Source organism: Solanum verrucosum, unplaced genomic scaffold, assembly GCF_900185275.1.
Source record: "Solanum verrucosum unplaced genomic scaffold, falcon-dt-bn FXZP01001278.1, whole genome shotgun sequence".
In the NCBI taxonomy this organism is placed as follows: domain Eukaryota; kingdom Viridiplantae; phylum Streptophyta; class Magnoliopsida; order Solanales; family Solanaceae; genus Solanum; species Solanum verrucosum.
Window position 1 is genome coordinate 1189410 of NW_026020317.1, and position 19560 is coordinate 1208969.

General features: G+C 31.7%; 3 protein-coding genes across 3 annotated transcripts; 2 read left to right on the plus strand and 1 right to left on the minus strand.

Moving 5' to 3' along the window:
* The first annotated feature begins 229 nt into the window (after positions 1 to 229).
* LOC125835202 (U-box domain-containing protein 7) lies at positions 230 to 3598 on the plus strand. Its single transcript, XM_049514327.1, has 2 exons — positions 230 to 705; positions 2654 to 3598. Exons 1-2 carry the CDS (start codon positions 245 to 247, stop codon positions 3504 to 3506), a joined length of 1314 nt encoding a protein of 437 aa, XP_049370284.1. The 5' UTR covers positions 230 to 244; the 3' UTR covers positions 3507 to 3598.
* A 6798-nt stretch (positions 3599 to 10396) lies between these two features.
* LOC125835225 (uncharacterized) lies at positions 10397 to 12521 on the plus strand. The gene is made up of 4 exons (XM_049514351.1): positions 10397 to 10497; positions 10915 to 11563; positions 12085 to 12200; positions 12333 to 12521. The coding sequence occupies exons 1-4, from the start codon at positions 10408 to 10410 to the stop codon at positions 12513 to 12515; spliced, it is 1038 nt and encodes a 345-aa protein (XP_049370308.1). The 5' UTR covers positions 10397 to 10407; the 3' UTR covers positions 12516 to 12521.
* Positions 12522 to 16164: 3643 nt separating this feature from the next.
* Positions 16165 to 17448, minus strand: LOC125835291 (uncharacterized). The gene has a single exon (XM_049514417.1). The coding sequence runs from the start codon at positions 17446 to 17448 to the stop codon at positions 16165 to 16167; it is 1284 nt and encodes a 427-aa protein (XP_049370374.1).
* Between the last annotated feature and the right edge of the window lie 2112 nt (positions 17449 to 19560).

The window sequence follows — 19560 nt, forward strand, 5'->3', positions numbered from 1 at the left end:
CACGTATTCCTCTCCTCCTTCTATGTAACTGACATATTCGGCATGTGCTCTCTGCTCTTCTTGTTTTTTTCTCTCCACAAAGTCTTCTTCTCTCTTTGTCTCTAATCCTTTTCTTTCACCAAAAGTCAAGACATAAATTAAACACACTTAATTTAATTAAAATTAAACCTCTCACAATTTCAATCACCCCCCAACCCACCCACCCAAGGCCCCTACAAAACCATTCTTCTTATATGTCATAAACATGCCAAATACTCCAAAAACAACTAGTTCTACAAATAGTAATTTTTATTTGACTTACTTAAAACTAAGGTTCTTCACTAAACTCAAACGTTTCCTTCAGATTAAGGCTAAATCTAAGGAACAATTTCAACCGTCTGATCATCAGCCAAGTAACGGTTCAGAAATTTTGATTGTGATTGAAGAAAAGGGTATAATGGGAAAAGAGAGTGATAAAGATAATGGATGGATGATTTTGCAAAAATCTGTGAAGAAACTTCACTTTGGGAACTGGGATGAAAAAGAGGTGGCGGTGAAAGAGATAATAAAGTTGGCTAAAGAGGATTTGAAGAGGCGGAAATTCATGGCGGAGCTCGGTGTGATTCCGCCGCTTGTTGCCATGGTTGGTGGTTCTGATCAGGCGGTGTTGCGGCGGCAGAGATTAGCGGTGCAAGCACTGACCCAACTTGCTAATGGCTCTTTCACGTAAGTTTTATCTATTTTATCAGTTTAAATAATTAATTAATCATTCTTTTATGTTAATTCATTTTTTTTTATCAATTGACCAACAATATGATCAAGTTTAAGTGCTAGTTTTGATGTTGCACTAATATTCATATTAATTTTTATTTTAAGAATCGTGAATTTATAATGATTTGTCATTTTATTTAAATGTGAGATATTTTTCATAGAAGGAAAATTAGTCAATTACTAAAAGTGGAATTTCAATGTTTATTCTCCTACATTTTATCCCATATTCATGAATTCGGTATCTGATTTTATAATTTAAATTGCATTATTCATTTCGGAATAGAAAATAACGTATTTTCTATATCATGATTTGTTTTTATTACCAAAATAAAACCATGAATTACAATCTTGAAGATCACTTAGGTTAAAAGTTTGAATAGAAGAGGCACTAGATGAATTTTATCTGATAATCTAATGAAGATGCGTGCAAAAGGTTCCTAACATCACCGTCATAAAATAAAATTAACTGACATTTATCATATAATATTAATTAATTTGGTGGGCTGAAATTTTTGGTTGAGAATTTTATAGTGATTTTATTACACAAGGGGTTTTCATCGTAGTACAAGTTCATCCCATTAGGTTAGTGGACTTATAATGCGGTGAAATGACGTGGCGGATTTTTATTGGATTTTTAACTAACTACAGAAAAGGGAATGTATCAAAAAATGGAGCCCAAAGGCCACTTTGCGTGGCCAATTTTTGACTTAAACCCCTACTGTGTGGCACGTGAGATTTGGTCTTGGGAATATCCTTTTTAAGTACCCAAGAAGTTCATGACTTCGTAGTACACCTCCTATAATAGACACCCATGAAATTTTAATACCCATAGTTATACATCAATCCCAAAAATAAAAATAAAAAATCTAATTGGATCTCGTAAGTTATTGTAAATGTTAGATGACAGTTTAATATTTTGTTTGTAAAGTTGAGCAATATACGAGTAAACTTTCGATCCGAGACTAGTGTTGTCCGGAAGGAACTCAATGGTTATATTCATACATGACACAACTTTTAGACATGGAGACAAAACCTAAATTAGCCCTTTTCATATTTGAATGCCTTAAATAGGTGACCTGTATGACTAGGAAAGCAACTAGCAAATGGATTTTAGCAACTTGATTTTATTTATAGCCATTTTATTTAGGAAGCCTTAAAATTGCAAGGATAAGTTAGTTGAGTCAACTTGACTTTCTAGCCATAACATTTTATTTTATCATAGCGTATAGTTCCTTTCACCTCATCTCTAACATATCTACTTGGATTCATTATGAAGAGGGTTGAATCACCTTTTTTTTCAAAAAAAAAAGAAAAGAATATCATTCTTTGAGCTGAGGATTTATAAAAAACAGTCTCTCTACCTTTCTCAAATCACACTTGTAAGATTACACCGAGTTTGTTGTTGTTGTAAATGCATTCACTATCTAGTACAATCATTGTGGAAGCGACAACGGGTTAAGTTGAGGAATATTTTTTAATTGTTATGGACATATTATTCTCCCTTATGTTATATAATATTTATATGTATTCAAAGTGTTTTTTAAATAAGAAATAGGAAAAAAATCTACTTGTTTGACCTTCAGCCCCTAGCACTGATCTGGTTAGCAGAATCTTATTGACTTCTCACTCTCAATAATTTTTAAATTTTCTATGGTTATTTATTTTGAGGACCCCTACATGATTGGGATACCCCCTACCCCAACTTTAATTCCTAACCATTTTTCTATCATTTTCCAACTTGTTAGTTGACCAATAAATTAAATATAATCAAAGAAAGTCATAAAATGGGGTCCCTAAAGCTTGATTATATTCTATATTTCTGATTTGGCCATGTTAATGGATTTGAGTTGTTTCATAATTCATTTGTTTAACATTGTTCTGTTTTCTTGGTTCCCCTTTTCAGTAACAAGGCTCTGATGGTAGAAGCAGGAATCTTATCAAAATTACCTCAAAAAACAGACAACTTAGATGGAAACACAAGGCAAGAATTTGCAGAATTGATCTTGTCTATATCATTATTAGCCAACACACAATTCAATATGGATTCCTCAAGAATTATTTCATTTGTAGTCAGCATTCTTGATTCATCAAATTCAAGTGTTGAGACTAAATGTACATGTCTAGGGACATTGTACAACATATCCTCTGTGTTGGAAAATTCCGCCAGTTTGGCGACTAATGGAACAGTGACCACATTATTGAGATTGTCTTCATTAAAGGAAGTATCAGAGAAAGCACTTGCCACATTAGGGAATCTTGTGGTTACTCTAATGGGAAAGAAGGCGATGGAGGAAAGCCCGATGATGCCCGATAGCTTAATGGAGATAATGACATGGGAAGAGCAACCGAAATGTCAAGAGTTATCGGTATACATTTTGATGATTTTGGCTCACCAAAGTTCTATTCAAAGAGAGAAAATGTCCAAGGCTGGTATTGTTCCAGTACTTCTTGAAGTGGCATTGTTAGGTAGTTCTTTGGCTCAAAAAAGAGCATTGAAATTGTTGCAATGGTTTAAGGATGAAAGGCAGAGCAAAATGGGGCCTCATTCAGGGCCACAAGTAGGAAGGATGCCAATTGATTCATCACCAATGAGTCCAAGAGCTGTTGATGAAAGCAAGAAACTGATGAAGAAAATTGTGAAACAAAGCCTTTATAAGAATATGGAAACAATTACTAGTAGAGCCAATGGGGGTGGTGATTCTTCAAGGTTTAAGTCCTTAGTTGTTAGCTCAAGTTCTAAGAGTTTGCCTTACTAGGAATATGGATCTTTCAAGCATTTAATTAAATTGACCTCATGATCTTGCACTACTTGTGCAATGTTCTACATGAATTGTTCATTTCTTTTGTATCATATGAAAATATTTATCCTGAAGGAAGAAAAGGGCCAGACTGATAGAATAACCATACAACAATAGTCTGATGACTCATTCCAATATGAGGAAGAAGAAGCGAATACATGATTTGAATTTAATCATTTCTAATTCGAGATTTTATCACTAATTTGATTTCTTGGTCAAAATCAATTATTTGTATTTTTGTTAACTAACTTTTAATACATATGGAAGGTTTGCGTTGAAGCTATTGAATTCGTTTGAACTCGTACCTGCCCTTTACATATGTCCTGGTGTCTGGTGAAGTACACTTTCTTTCTTTAGCTCAAACACAAGCATTACTTGTATGTAGCAATGATTTATTTCCACCATTCATATTCATTTATATAGTTTTTTTAACATTTTGCGTTGAAGTAATTTACCTATATTTAATTATTATTTTAAGAGAAAAGACATAAATTGACACTTGACGTTGTTCCGAATTTTCAAAAAGACACCTTAACTGTGTGGCGTCCTATTACCCCCTAAACAATTTTGATAATATATTATTACATCATTATTCGATCAATTCCAGATTTTAAATGGCAAGTGTTACCACACACCAATCATTGTGTGACAAGTGTTAATTTAATTTGAAATATAATTTTTTTTCATTTTAAGTTTTTCTTTATTTCTCTTTCTTACTTTTTGACTTATTTTAATTTTATTACTTTAATTTTAATTTCATTTTAAATTCTACTTCATCTTCCACCCCTACATTCAAGCTACCCCTCCCTCTATTTTTTTTCTTTCTTTCTTCTTCTTCACCTCCCACCCTCACCTCACCCCAACCCCACGTCAAGTTGAGCCCCTCCATTTTCTTTCTTTTTTCTTCTTCTTCTTCTTCGGTGAAATTCCTTTCTTTCCAAAATTATACTATTTTCTAGAATTTGTGTTATTGATAACAAAACTAATTATTTTTCTAAGAAAAGAATCAAAATGTTGAAGGTATCATCAATTAATTTATCTCATTTTCATATAACTTCAAACTAGAAATGATAATTTTAAAAGAATTAGAATTCTCCAAAAATTGAAAAAGATTAATTGAAATTTGGATTAAAAAAACTAAATAATACCTACTAATCATCTTGAAATCTAATGGGCTTATCAAATTGTTCGAAATGTAATAAAATATTTAGATATAATTTTAAAATTGAAGAGAAATAAACTAATAGTAGTAAAAAAGGGAGGTGGAGTTGTGATAAAAATTGACATTGAAAGTGAGAAGTTACAATGAAGATGACAATGGATTTTTTGAAGAAGAAGGAAGAAAGAAAAAGAAAAAAATAATGAGAAAAAGTTAAAATAAAAAGAAAAACAAGAAAATATATTTTATAGCAAAATACTTGTAAAAATAAAATTATATTTGTTTTTTTAGTTTGTTCACTTTCTTTAAGAGTGCATACACTCTCCATGCTAGGTGGACAAAAAATGATGTAATAGTATCAGTTCAGGATTGTTTAGGGGGTAATAGGACGCTTGCATAGTTTAGGTATTTTTTTGAAAATTCGGGACAACTTCAGGTGTCACTTTATGTCTTTTCACTTATTTTAATCTAACTCCTGATTGTTATCATTTGTATTTGTATTGAGAGAGAGAGGAGGCAGAAAAAGGCAAGAGAAGAGAGAGAGATGAGAGGAGAGAGACTAGTGAAAGTGAGAGAGAGGAGAGTGGAGAGAGGAGAGAGGTGAGAAAGAATAGTTACAAAACTTTAATCATAGCTATAAATACTAATTTTAAAATTTATGTATTGTAAATATATATTACATATTTACCTAATTATGTAATTTTTCCTTATTAAAATGGAACAAAATATGTAAAAAAAAAAGGGGGATTGGTCCAAAGTGCACAATCCACCTAAAATTAAAAGAAAAATTATCTACATACACAACTTATTTTACTATATTCTCTAAAATTCTTTACCATTCGAAAAGATTTTTCAGAAATTCCTACTCTCTTATTTCAGGATACATCACTTTATGCGATGTATCGGTCGGATACATCACTTTACACGATGTATCGGGACATACGTGATGTATCGGGACGTTGAGTGATGTATCTGAAATTAAGACGCGATGTATCGGAACGTTAAAGGATGTATCCGAAACTGAGACACGATGTATCAAGACGTTTTGGGATGTATTCGAGTTCCACCAAAATTTAAGAGATTTTTGTAATTTGAAAAAGAGTAGGAATAAGATGTAATTAGCTCTTAACACTGTGAAATTTGTGTAAAATCCCTAAAATTAAAAGACAACAAAAGAAAAATATTTACACATTGACTTAAACGGGTGAGTTTTTTAATGTTGGGTAAAACGTTTAAATGATGTCATGTATTTATCTGTCAGTCTTAAGAGTATATACAAATTCAAAAAATTGACAGTAAGTGTTAAGATCTTAAAATATAACAGTGGATATTGACATACCATTTTGTGATAATTCAGGATATCTTTATTTTTTTTCATATATAGACATAAATAAATGTAGAATAATTAAGATCAAAGCTTTAAATTTAATCTGACATATTTTTAGCGCATGTAGCATGTGCATATTACATCAATTTTGAAATTGTATATAAGAAATATGAATTATGTAAAATAAAATATTAGATAGATACAACTCCATTAAAATAAGAAAAAGACAATAACATATTTAGCGTATGTCCATTGCATGTGCATATTACATCAATTTTAAAATTGTATATAAGAAATATGAATTATGTAAAATAAAATATTAGATAGATACAACTCCATTTAAATAAGAAAAAGACAATAACATGTTTAGCTTGATCAATAAATGACACTTCCTGTTTTTTCAATAATAATAATAATAACACTCCACAACCTACTTACTTTATTTATGTGCACCACTTCTACCACAATTATTGCAGAAATTTGAGAATCAAATTAATTTATCCTAAATTAAATTTTAAAAAAAAATACTTAAAAAATAATCTGATATGCTACTTCTCTTCTTATTATAATTTAATCATTGTCTTTTTTCTACCTCAATTAATTGTAACTATGAACTTTTACTAAAAATAATTAAGAACACGATGAAATCATCAAAATTGTGAAGCAGTCTAACTTGTTTGTTGTATTAATCTTTTCTTGTTGATTAATCATCTTCCCTCTTAACTGAATGCCTGAATGTTGATATCATTAATGTTTAGGAGAATTATATTATGAATTGTTCGTTTTGTCAAAACATTAATTTGGTAAATTCGCAAACAATTCATTAAGTTTTGATGCTTTGAGTAAAGATGTTACCTTTTTAGAAATAACGTGAGAATTTTTCATTAAATTTTGATGCTTTGAGTAAAGATGTTACCTTTTTAGAAATAACGTGAGAACTTTTTCCACAAATTTGTGATTAACACTGAGACTCCCGTCCGTTCACTTTTAAATATACAGATATACAAAATATTATTGTTGTTATAACATACTTCTTATTTGTAGTATATATACTTAAAAGACATTAATCGTTTAACTTGATTCAAGTTAATAAGAGGTTAACCATTTATTTGCAATACATTAACTTAGATATTGTTGTAAAAACCTCATTTATTAATATGAATATTTAAGTTGTTTAAATGATCAAAGTTCTAAAATATTTCTAATAAGAAATAGATAATTCTTCTTTTCTATTTAAATTTTATATTTTTTATTTTATAATATTTAATACTATTATTCCAAGCGAAATTAAATCATAAAGTGAGATTAGTTCAACGTCAGCCAACACAATACCCAACGTGAGCTTAGTATTGGCTATTTTAATAAAAAAGATAGGTGAAAAAAATATTAAACGTGACAAAAATTGAGACGCGTCGATTGAATGCCGATAGAACCTCTCAACGGGAGGTAACAATTAAGCCATGTAAATGCTTGGTAATCAGTAATCACCTATATATACAACAAAAACTATGAACCAAGACTGACTACATGGTGATAAATTGTCACTTTTAATATTCTGAGATGATGTCACACGTTTATTTGTTAGTCTTAAAGAGTACATATGAATTCAAAAGATTGACGATAAGATATCTATGACCTTAAAATATAATGAAGATACACATACCATTTATAATAATTTGAAAAAATATATATTTTTTATATAAATATATTGATATAAATAAACATAGTGTTGGGTTATGAAAGTGATTAGGTGTCATGCGAAAGCTTACAATTGCAAATAATATAGTTGATAAATTAGACAACACATAAACCTATACTAAAAGAAATATATTATTATATGATATGGCCAATTGACCTACATAATTTAAAACTAATTAAAAAGAAAAATATTAGAAATTGTTGAGAGAATAAATCTCCCCATAAACAAAAGTCTTTAAACGATTACATTGTGGATGCTATTGTTTTATGCTATGAGAATAGGGATCTTCAATTTATAGATCTCCAAATTTTTCCTCTAAGGAAATGATAAACCAAATATGAAAGAATATTATATTTTCCTTTCAGAAAAAGTTCAAGCATTTATGATAATACTTTAATTTTTCTTTAAGGAAAAAAATAAACTTCTAATGAGAAAAAAAAAATCAGAAAAAAATCAGGACAAAACCCTAACACATAGAGTAATTACTAATTACTAATTAGGATCAGAGCTTTAGTCTAACATATTTTTAGCGTGCACTTGACTATTGCGTCAAATTCGAAATTATATATAACAAATACGAATTATGTAAAATATCATAGAGATACAACTCCATTTAAATGAGGAAAAAACATCAACATATTTAGTTTGATCAATAAATTACCCTTTCTGATTTTAACAAAAAATAAACATTCACAACGTACTTTATTTATGTGCACCGCTTCTGGCTTCTCAATTATCATATTTTATTTAAATATAAATATAAAAATTAATTAAGCAGTTCTCAATAATCATATTTTATTTTAAATATAAATATAAAAATTAATTTGAAAATACATATTTAAGTAAGTATTCATATCACAATTTCTATTTCTTTATTAGTTGAAATTGTATTGTCAGGATTATTGTATAAAAGAAATTTGAGAATCAAAATTAATTTATACTAAATTAAATTAAAAAATACTTAAAAACAATTTTGATCAGTTGTTAACCTCCAAACACCTCTAGTCCTATCACAATTAGATTTCTACGGTATAAGTGACTTCCTACTTCTATTAGGCTACTCCTCGTTTTACTATAATCTATTTTTTTTTTTTTCAATTTTGTTGTCTCCACCAGGTAAGTTGTGAACTTTAATTCAAGGATTGATCATCTTTTTGCTGTGAATGATTAATATTTTATATTATGAACTTGCAATATTGTTTGTTCTGTTTGTTTTTTCAGAACACTGAAAACTTTTTCGGATTCCATTAATTGCATGAACTGAACAAACGAAAGAATTATATATTTTTTTTCCACAAATTTGTGATTAACTGTCCGTCCAATTTTGGTATGGTTCTATTTATGGGGTTTCAAACGTTTTATATAGTCTCAGATGTTTCCCAATGTTTTATAGGGATAGTTTCACTTGAATGCCACACATTGCTTTGTGGTAAAGAAAAAAACGAGTGATTATTGAAATTTAAAACTAATTTTGTACTTAGGAGAAAGGTGCATTCAACAATGAGAATCTGAATGCGTGGTGTAGTAATCAATCGAAGGTATTCACCATATATTATAGCGGTGTCAGCTGTTTGAACTACACTCCTGTATCCCGTGCCTGCATTCGTTTATCTTGCAATTATATTTGAATGTCAGATAAATCTCATCTTTCAATTCTTGTTTTTGTATTAGCTCACATGGATATATGAGCATACTAGTAGAGACGCACATGAATATATATGTGTATTCTAGGAGAGATATAATTAGAAACGAAGTTATATAGGGAAAGGTGAGAGTGGCCTTCGTGGCGGATAAGATGAGTGAAGTGAAACTGAGATGGTTCGTACATGTGAGGAGAAGGTGGACAGATGTGCCAGTTAGGAGGGTGTAAGAGATTGACTGTAGTAGGAGTTAGGAGAGGTAGAGGTAGGCCGAAAAAGAACCAACGGAAGTGATTACACAAAACATGACACAACTTTGACTTGCTGAGTACATAACCCTAGATAGGAAGGTATGAAGGTCGAAAATTAGGGTAGAAGGTTAGTAGGTAGCAGAGTATGGTTGTCCAATGGGTGGGAGAGGCAGAGGGGTTAGCCACATATCCTCTTCTCCGTATTAGTAGTAATATTTGGTAATAGTGTAGTTTCATATTCTTCTAATTGTTCTACCATCTGTTACTTCATTTTGCTTTGTATCTTCGTATTTTGTTGCCATTTTTTCTTCTTGCAACCGTTATCTACATAACTTCTTTTGAGCTAAGGGTCTATAAGGTCCGCATATATCTTATCCTCCCCAGACTTCAGTAGTGAAATTACAGTGGGGTATGTTTTTGTTGCACTTAAAGATGCATCCCTTTTTGAGTGCAACGACGTGCTTAAAGCACATTACTAGCTTTCTGTTTGTCTTGTAACTGGTTTCTGTCTTGGGAGAGTAAACAAGCCAAGCAGGTGCAGCGTCATTAGTATTGACATGGATGAATTACTCTATACATCCACATGCATTTTATTCATCAGAAAGTTGCTCAGCCTGTTGCTCAATGTGATTCAATTATACAAGCAGTTTTCTTATTTTTCATCCCGTGGACCCCTATTGTTCATACTTGTTGGTTTGAATGGAAGGTTACAGTTCTTTTGCCTTAGAACAGGAATTGTGTTATGTACTGACCACTCTAATCATTCAGATATTTGTGTTCGTAATGGACTTTACAAGTAGAGGCAGAGCCTGGTTCGACAAAATTGGCGAAAAGCTGGAAAATCTGTGTTGTGAAGTTGATGCTAGATCTCAGGTATCATTTGTTGGCCTTCCGTACATCTTAAGTGCCATTTTATTTCTTTGGCTTTTAGTCTGTTACTTCTTTTAGCTTTCCTTTTTCTCGGTTTTGTTATCATTTGCAAATCAAATTAAAATATGTAGATCGGTACATGTTGGAGGACATTGCAATTGGTGCTTTCATGCACATATATGCACAAAATACACAGATATACATTTCATCCATAATACCACCTCTTTGGTGTTCTTATTAGTCTTTCTGTTCCCGCAAAAATAATGGATGGTAGACTTCAGCTACTATTAATTGTGGTATCATGTATAATCTGCAAACCTCTAGTTTTTTTGTGAGTTCTGGATATTAAAATTAGGTTTCTGCCAGTTTATGATGTTCCTTGATACATGCTTGTTTAATTCATTCATTGTGTGTTGGCAGGAACAGATTAATTTTGTTGAAAGCCAATTCCAGATAGCGAGTGCAAGTTTGAAACAATTTTGTGCAGGGGTTATTCAAGAAATACTCCCAGGATCTTTGTCAGCTGTCAAGGAGGAGACCCGTAATTTATCTTCAGAACAAAATAGAGAAGAACAACATCCAGCTTCTGAGCTGTCAAACAGCAGTGTGCAAGAAGATAGCAAGGATGAACTTTCCTGTTCAAACTCGTCTTCCCTCAAGCTCGCTGTGGAAGCCACGGAAGGAGTGCATGCTGCTCCATCACTTCAGCCAACAGCAGATAAGGCGATGAAGATGTCTATTGAGGATTGGGAAAATATACTAGGTTTTACTGGTAAAAGTTCAGCACAAGTTGCTTTTACTGAGGAAACTTTAAAAATGACATTATCTTGTGAGGGTGATACAGGAGTTGAAGTTCCTGCCAAATCTTCGACAATTGCATCATCAGTTGAATGCCTAGAATTTGACCCTTCTATGCAAGAGGGGAAAACTATAGATTTCACAGATCATGGTGCTAACACTTTGAATGTTCCATCATTAACTTGTTCAATTTACTCTACTGAGTCACAAGAAAGTGTTCCTGATTTTGACGAAATAAATTCTAATGCAGCAGTTCCAGCAGTATCAAATGGTATGTTCTCCCTAGTCTTAAGACTGGTATATCTTCTTGTTGGTTGTTTGTATGATGCTATTTTTTCCCCTTTTTGTACAACTTTTTCTCCCTCAATCAGAAAAGTCCCATTTGATTTTGTAACCTCTTTAGTTTCTTGTCAATTTTATATGGCAATACTTCCTTGGTAGCTCTGGCTACTTTCCTTTTTTTCTGCTTTTGTGCTGATAATATAATCGTTCTGTAAGTAGTAGCTCAGTTAGAAAGCATTGCTTTGACGGACTAGGTAATTGCTGTATGTAAAACTATTTATCAAAAAAAAAAAAGTTGTACAAGACACTACATAGAATTGATAATTGATTTATGCTGACCATACATCACTCTTTAGTGTGCGCTTAAGTTCTTTTCTTGGTTAAGCTATCATTCTTTGTTTGACATGCATAAAGGAGAATTGTAAGATTGAGAAATCATTGGCATTGGCCTTTAACATCTGTGTTTCTAATGGATAAACAATGCAGGAGCGTCTGTGGATCATCTTGTAGATGAACCAGTTATTGACTCGGTTCCTGAAGTGGCATTTGATGGAAATTGTGTTCTGGTGGATAAAGATGATTTTTTTTCACGCTCTGAATTCCATGGAGCTCATATCTCTCACAAGGTCTTGCCTCCTGCCTTCCCCTTGATTTTATATTTTTGCATTGGATGCCACTTTTTCTTCTAACAAATTAATTTGTTTCATATCACCTTCCTTTGTTTGTATGTGTGTAGTCATTTATTGTTTTGCTTTCAGAAAAATATGGCAATGCTAAAGGTGAAACTAGAAAAGCAGAGAAACAAGGACGCAACCAAATGTGAGGATCTCATTGTGGAATTAGAGGAATCAAATGCAGAAGGCAAGACAATATCTTCTCCAACTGACAAGTTGGAATTGTCACAAGAAGGCTTTTATGAATCAGACTGGGAGATCATCTAAACAGATGAGCTCATCCAGCGACAATCATCACGGCAAATAGGCTTCAAATGAAGCAGTTGAGAGAGATTTAGTAATAAGCTCCAAACGGAACTTCCTTAACGATTTTTTTGACATTCTTTAGTCAAATCAGATTAATCTGCTTTTTCTGTTTTCTCATTGACTATAGTTCTCGAGATGAATGCTTCATATTTTTTTTATTAATGAGTATAAGTAATTTTTTTGCCTCGGTTATTATCTTTTCGTTGTAGGTAAATTTTGTGTCATCATATCGTATTATAACTCAAGTTACTGATGACGAATGAAGCTTTAAACTTCTGGTCAAAACTAGTTCATTTAGCCACCCTCACCATTTTTCTAAAGTTGTAGCAACATCATTTGATACAATGTCTCATCACCCATATTTTAGTAACCCGCTCATATTTTAATGGGTTGGGTGAGTGACTTTTTACATGGGTAAAACCATATTCAACCCATAAAAGTATGGGTAAAATATGGATTAGCCAAATGAGTTAAGCTTCTAACTTTTATTCACTCAAAATTCATGATATCACCAAAAATATTGTAACTTCTCTTCCTTTTTATCTTCTTCTATAAAACTAATTATTTTTCTTTATAATTGAAAAGGTGAAGTCTTTGGCCCTCCAAAAATAAATATTTTAAATGTACATTTCTTTTGTTAATTATAATTATATTTTTTTATTTGTTTAATTTTATATTGGATAATAAGCAAATCATGTATTATTGACATCGCTTAAAGTGCATTAAGCATGTTTTAGTTCTAAAATGCAAATATTTATTTATTTTGAAATTAAAAATATGTTCTCCTTGTTATTACATAAATTTATTTTATATTGAAAAGTTATAGGATTTTTTTATTTTTATGATACAATAAAACTAGATGAAGCATTTTCAACATTTTTCATCTAAAAAAAAAACTAAAATATTTTCTCCATGTTGAATTCTTAAGTAGAGTACTATTTACTCATGGAAATATGAGTAAAATAAGGGTAAACTAGTATTTTACCCAACTCATTTGTTACCCAATCCATTTTTATCCATATCAAATAAGGGCCGGTTGAATTATTACCCATTTTATGTTGATCCATTTTTAACCCGCTCAATTTAACCCAATCCACCCATTTGCCACCACTGTCGCAAATGTTTGTATCTCCAAATTCCCTAATTTCAACCATTCTACCATGAAGAATCAGTGAAGGTGTGCTTATAGGAATGTAGATACTTTTTTAGCTACAAATAACAACTACGCTTCAGTTGGAGTGGCAATGTGAATTCTCACTTCTCTTTTAGCTAACATATGTATCTAATTCGATACGATTCTCAGTGTCATACTTGCGCATTTTATATTATACACCCAAATAAATCATTTTCTCTTCCCAATTATTAATTTGCTTTAATAATCAATCTCACTATTCAACTTCCCATTATTTGCATTCTCCTCGCCCCTTCTATAATTTCAAGCAATATCTGTTTAGCTCCTTGAATATCAATCCACTCTGAGTTTTTTTTTTTTTTTTTTTTTTTTAATATTGTAATATATTCATTTTGTTTTCAAATTATATGTTTTATTTATAATTAAAATGATGATATCTTTTAATTTAATTCCTAAAAGAGCAATCTTTTTGGTGATTTTATGAAATACAAATATATATACTGTCACACCCCTTATTTTCCCTCAAAATTAATTTAAGTATGTTTTGAAAGAAAAAGAGTTTTTCCAATTAAAGTGACATTCTGAAAAGGGATTATTTTGTTATTCATAGTCGCCACTTGGAATTGAGTTTTGGTGTTCCAAGTCACCTTATTATTTAAATCCCTAATCAAAAGGAAATTTGTCTCTTTATTTTTATTGGTCTGCGAATTAGAAATTCGGGTAAGGAATTCTGTTGACCAAAGGGAAGGTGTTAGGCACCCCTCGAGTCCTGTGATTCTAACACGATCGCTTTATTGACTACATATATGACTTAAATTAATTTTTGGATATTGTATTATTAGCTTAATAATAAAAGTTATTTACCTCATTATTTGATTTATTTTAAACCTATTTATATTATATTAATATATGTTCGTTAATTAAAAAAATGTATATCACATAAATTTATTTAAACATAATAAATTAAAGTTAATAGGTGGATATTTACAAATCTTGAAATGTCTTGTAATTTCTTTTCTTCTCCTTTTCTTTTTCATGTATTTGTATTTATTTATTTTTTATTGTGGATAGAAAATATGTAGGTATCTAATTGCTAGGAATTAGAATTTGTGTAGGATTGAGATTTTTTGAGTTTGAGTATTTTAGGATTGTATTTTTTTTTTAGTTAGATTTAAAATAGGAATAAAATTTTATGTGATTTGGAATTAGTTTTAGCAAGAAATTCTAAATAGATTAGGATTATTTTTAGAAATATTTTTCCTTCTTAATTTTTACTTTCTTTTTTTTTTAAAACTTTTTTCTTTCCTTTTTTACGTTTTGGTTTTATTAATTTATATTTTTATTAAAAAAAAATTCATTCTGTCTCTTTGTATTTTTCTTTTTTACGTTTTTTTTTTGTTTCTTTCTACTTTAACCTTTATTTTTATATTTTTTATTCTTTTTGGACATTCTGTTTCTCGTCTTCTTCTTTTTCTTTTTTTTAATTGTTTATTTTATTTTTTGTTTTAATCATCTTTTTTTTTTGTTTCCTTTTCTTTATATTTTTTATTATTATACTTTTTCATTTTTACATTATGTTCCTTTATTTATTTTTTGTTCTTCTTACTTTTTTTGGTTTAAATTTTTTTTTGTTTCTGTTACGCTCTATTTTTATTATTAATCTTTCAGTTTGCGTTTGTTCTGTTTTTATTTTTTTATATTTTTTTTTCTTATGCTTTCTCATTTTTTAAAATTAGTTTTCCTAATTATTCATTATTTATTTTTTACCATAAATCTCTAAATAAATATTCATGTATCCTCTTAATTATATACCTTAATAATTCGAATTAAAGCGATAATCATCTTGACGCTTATTCTAAAGGCAAACTATTTTTTATTAAAATAATATATTAAAAAAAAAAAAACTAAAACACATTACGCATAGGTTTTCTAAATCACCAATCAATTAAAATTCAGTTTATATCCTAATCTAACAAGTCTACAAATAATTTCAACAAAATTTTCTTAAGTGAAAACTAAGGTCCAAGAAATATTAATTATTCAAAATTAAATATCACGAAACTAATTTCAATATTAATTGCATCTAAAGAGCATAAAACAATAATTAAAAAAATGTATGATGCATCTTTTATTTTTATTTTTATATTATTCTAAAGCAAGAAACGTAAACGGTTACGTTTTTCTAAGCATTCATAAATTCATCACAAACAATAGTAGATAATAATAACATGCGACTCATAAAACTTCATATTATTGGAATCAAATTTCGTACGAGCATTCCAACTACATTATGCGAGAATTTAGGGTTACCTCGCTGCGAAAATTAATACCACAAAAACAACTGCTACGATCTACTGATTTCCAAAGTTAATAGCTAATATTAACTTTAAAGAGCCACGAATCCGAAACCTTGAGTGAAATCTTGAACGCTGACTTAATTTTCAAAATAAAACTCACTTTTTGTTTTTTTTTTTCTCTCTATGTTTCTGTGTATATGTCTATTACTTGGAAAGTGATTCCGAACTCCACTGGTCCAATTGTAACAATTAAGTATATTTCACCAAGAGTGTCCCATTTTGCGCCATCAAATGCACGCACACAGACATTGTTAGTACGAATTCTATCCGTGTTGATTTTCAACCTTTGTAGAGTAGAAAGAGGGCATATGTCTACACCTGATCCTTCATCGACCATGACCCTCTTCACATAGTGTTCTTCACATTTCACGGTTAAATGTAACGCCTTATTATGCCCAGATCCTTCCAAAGGCAATTCATCATCAGTGAAAGTGATTCTATTTACCTCAAATATTCGGTTGGCCATCTTTTCCAAGTGATCCACCGTGATACTTTCTGAGATATGTGCCTCATTCAAGATTCTGGTCAAAACTTCACGATGCTCTTTAGAATGTATGAGTAATGACAACAAGGATATCTGAGCGGGTGTTTTCCTCAATTGATCAATAACAGAATAATCTTGAGCTTTCATCTTTTTCAAGAACTCTTCAACCTCCTTCTCAGTGACATGTTTTTTAACCGACAACTGATTTTCTTTGGCTTGTTTGTCCCTTATTAATTCTTCTGGAGCATAACACCTCCCAGAACGAGTTAATCCTCTTGTTTCATTTGTTTCTTCAATAATCTCCTTTCCCTTGTGGGTAACAACGACTTTGTTGTAGTTCCATGGAACGATCTTGGTGTTTGTCATCAGAAGTTGCATTGCAATTTGTATCACAATTGGCTTTTTCACACTTTCTTGATTTTGACCAAATGTTCGAAGCTTACCAAGAATGTATAATTTTGGTCCATTCAACGATACTTCTCTTCTTTTTACAGCTCCAGGGACATACAACACTAGTTTTCTCGAGTCTCCAAAATTTGAACTTGCACCATTCACAATTATCGGTGCCTTTTGTATGGGTTCTAAAACCATACTCGACTCTTCTTTTGAATCCCTGCTTTCCATTTTTGTTCTACATGTTTGCTCACAATCTTCATAAATGTCTACCATCCCCACAACATGCTCTTTATTGTGAGTAGGGAGTGGGTTATTGGTGACACTTGGCGCCTCCTCATTGCGTATCTCAATTACCTTATCCTCAATCAACTTCTCAATGACTCTTTTTAGAGTCCAACAATTCTCTGTGCTATGACCTGGAGTGTTAGCGTGATACTCACATAAAACAGGTGGATCAAAGCCTCTTGCATTCGGATTGACAGGTTCAACCAATCTCAATTGTACTAATTTCCGCAACAAACTCATATATGACTCTCCAATTAGGGTAAAGTTTTCTTTCCGACCTTGTTCTCTTGTATAATCCATTCAAGGACGTGGATTATGGGGTGCCTGAAAATTTTATTGTTGGGGGCGAGAACCTTGTGGGGTAGGTGCCCACCATTGTTGGCGCTGAGGAGGTCGGACATATGCTTGAGTGTTGAGAACTGCATATTGGGATGGGTAATAATGTTGAGGAGAATTAGATTGTTCTTGTTGGACTTGAACATAAGGGTGGTTCATGCCCATTTGAACACCTCTCGATCCAGACGTCATCATGGACCCTTTTTCCTTCTTTTTTTCGATTTACAAAATTACCTGACCCGTTTTATATTGCTTGCGTGGTAGCTCTAATGGCTGTCTGGCTTACAATTTTACCCGATTTTATGCCGTTCTCTACCATTTCTCCAATCTTAATTGCTTCGGCGAAAGGCTTTCCCATTGCAGCGAGAAGGTAATTAAAGTAGTCAGGTTCTTGTGCCTGGAGAAAAACATCAATCAATTCATAGTCTTTCATCGACGGTTTGACTTTAGCCGCCTGCTCCCTCCATCTTATGGCATATTCCCTAAAGCTTTTAGACGATTTTTTCTTCATATTAGCTAGGGAATTGCGATCCGGAACGATATCGATATTGTATTGGAATTGTTGGACAAAATCTTGCGCCATGTCATCCCATACATGCCATCGAGAAATATCTTGATCGATAAACCATTCTGAGGCTACACCCGTTAGACTTTCTCCAAAGTAAGCCATAAGAAGTTCTTCTTTTCCTTCGACTCCCCTTAGCTGATTACAAAATCTTTTCAAATGAGCCACTGGGTCGCCATGACCATTATACTTATCAAACTTTGGAGTTTTGAACCCTATAGGCAAGTGAACATCTGGAAACATGCATAAGTCCTTGAACGAGACACTTTTGTGTCCTCCCAACCCTTGCATATTCCTTATGTTTTGCTCTAAACTCCTCATTTTTCTTGCAATTTCTTCATGTTCCTCGTCCTTAATGGTTTTTTCAACCTCGACGGGGGAACTGTATTGATGAGTGTGGTGGTAAGAATCAGGAATTTTGAAAGTCAATTTAGGGGCCTGACCTTGGCCATATTGATCTTTGGGTGTAAGATCATCATTGGATTTTTGTACTAGTGTTGGTTGAGTAATTGCATTAGTTTGCACAGTTGGCATGAAGAGTGAATTATTCATCATGGGTGGATTCAATGGGTGTACCGAGAAAGTTCCAGCAGTATTAGATGTGTTAACGTAGGGTCCAAATCTAGGTGGATAAATCGGGTCACTTGTTGAGACTTGAATGGGGAATGACATATTCACATTCAGGTATTCCCGAATTGAAGATGGGGGAGCCTGCCCATTCATCCAAGCTTCATACATTTCGGCCATCTGTTGTCTCAACATTTTTACCTCTTCTACAGATACTGACTCTTATGCAACCATTTGATTTTGGACTTCGTCATTTCCCGACTCTGTTCCGTCTTTGCGTGTCATTTTTGCCTTCCCTTTTGATCTTGTGTTATATTGATGAGATGTCAGCTTTCTTCACAAACCAGCCACCTTTAAACTATTTCTCTCTTATATATAAAAACAAATGTGTTAGGATTCAACACTTTGCAATATTAATCACACGTTGTATGTTATGCACCTAAATTATTCTTATTTCTACAATGAGTTTTGAAAGACTTTAATGTTTCATCCCGTCTTTGGACGACTTGCTTATGTCTTTTAGTCCCATACTTTACTCATCTGAATATTTTGAACACATTTTGATCGAACCTGTTGAAGGTTGCCTACGTATCATGTTGAACATGAATCAGATCATTACGTAGTTCGTGAAGAAGAATTATTAAAAAAAAGAAAACACGACATTTATTTATATGAAGACATCATTCAAATCAAAATATTCTTAAAACAAATGACCAAAACGTCAAAGTACTTAAAGATTGAAACAAACTTCGACAAAAAATGAAAATAAAAGAAATAATAATAATAATAATAATAATAAAAATCCTTCTCCAATATTTCTCGATCATCAATTGCCCCATAGGCTAGAGTAAACCTTGAACAAAGCTTTTGGCAGATGTGGGGCC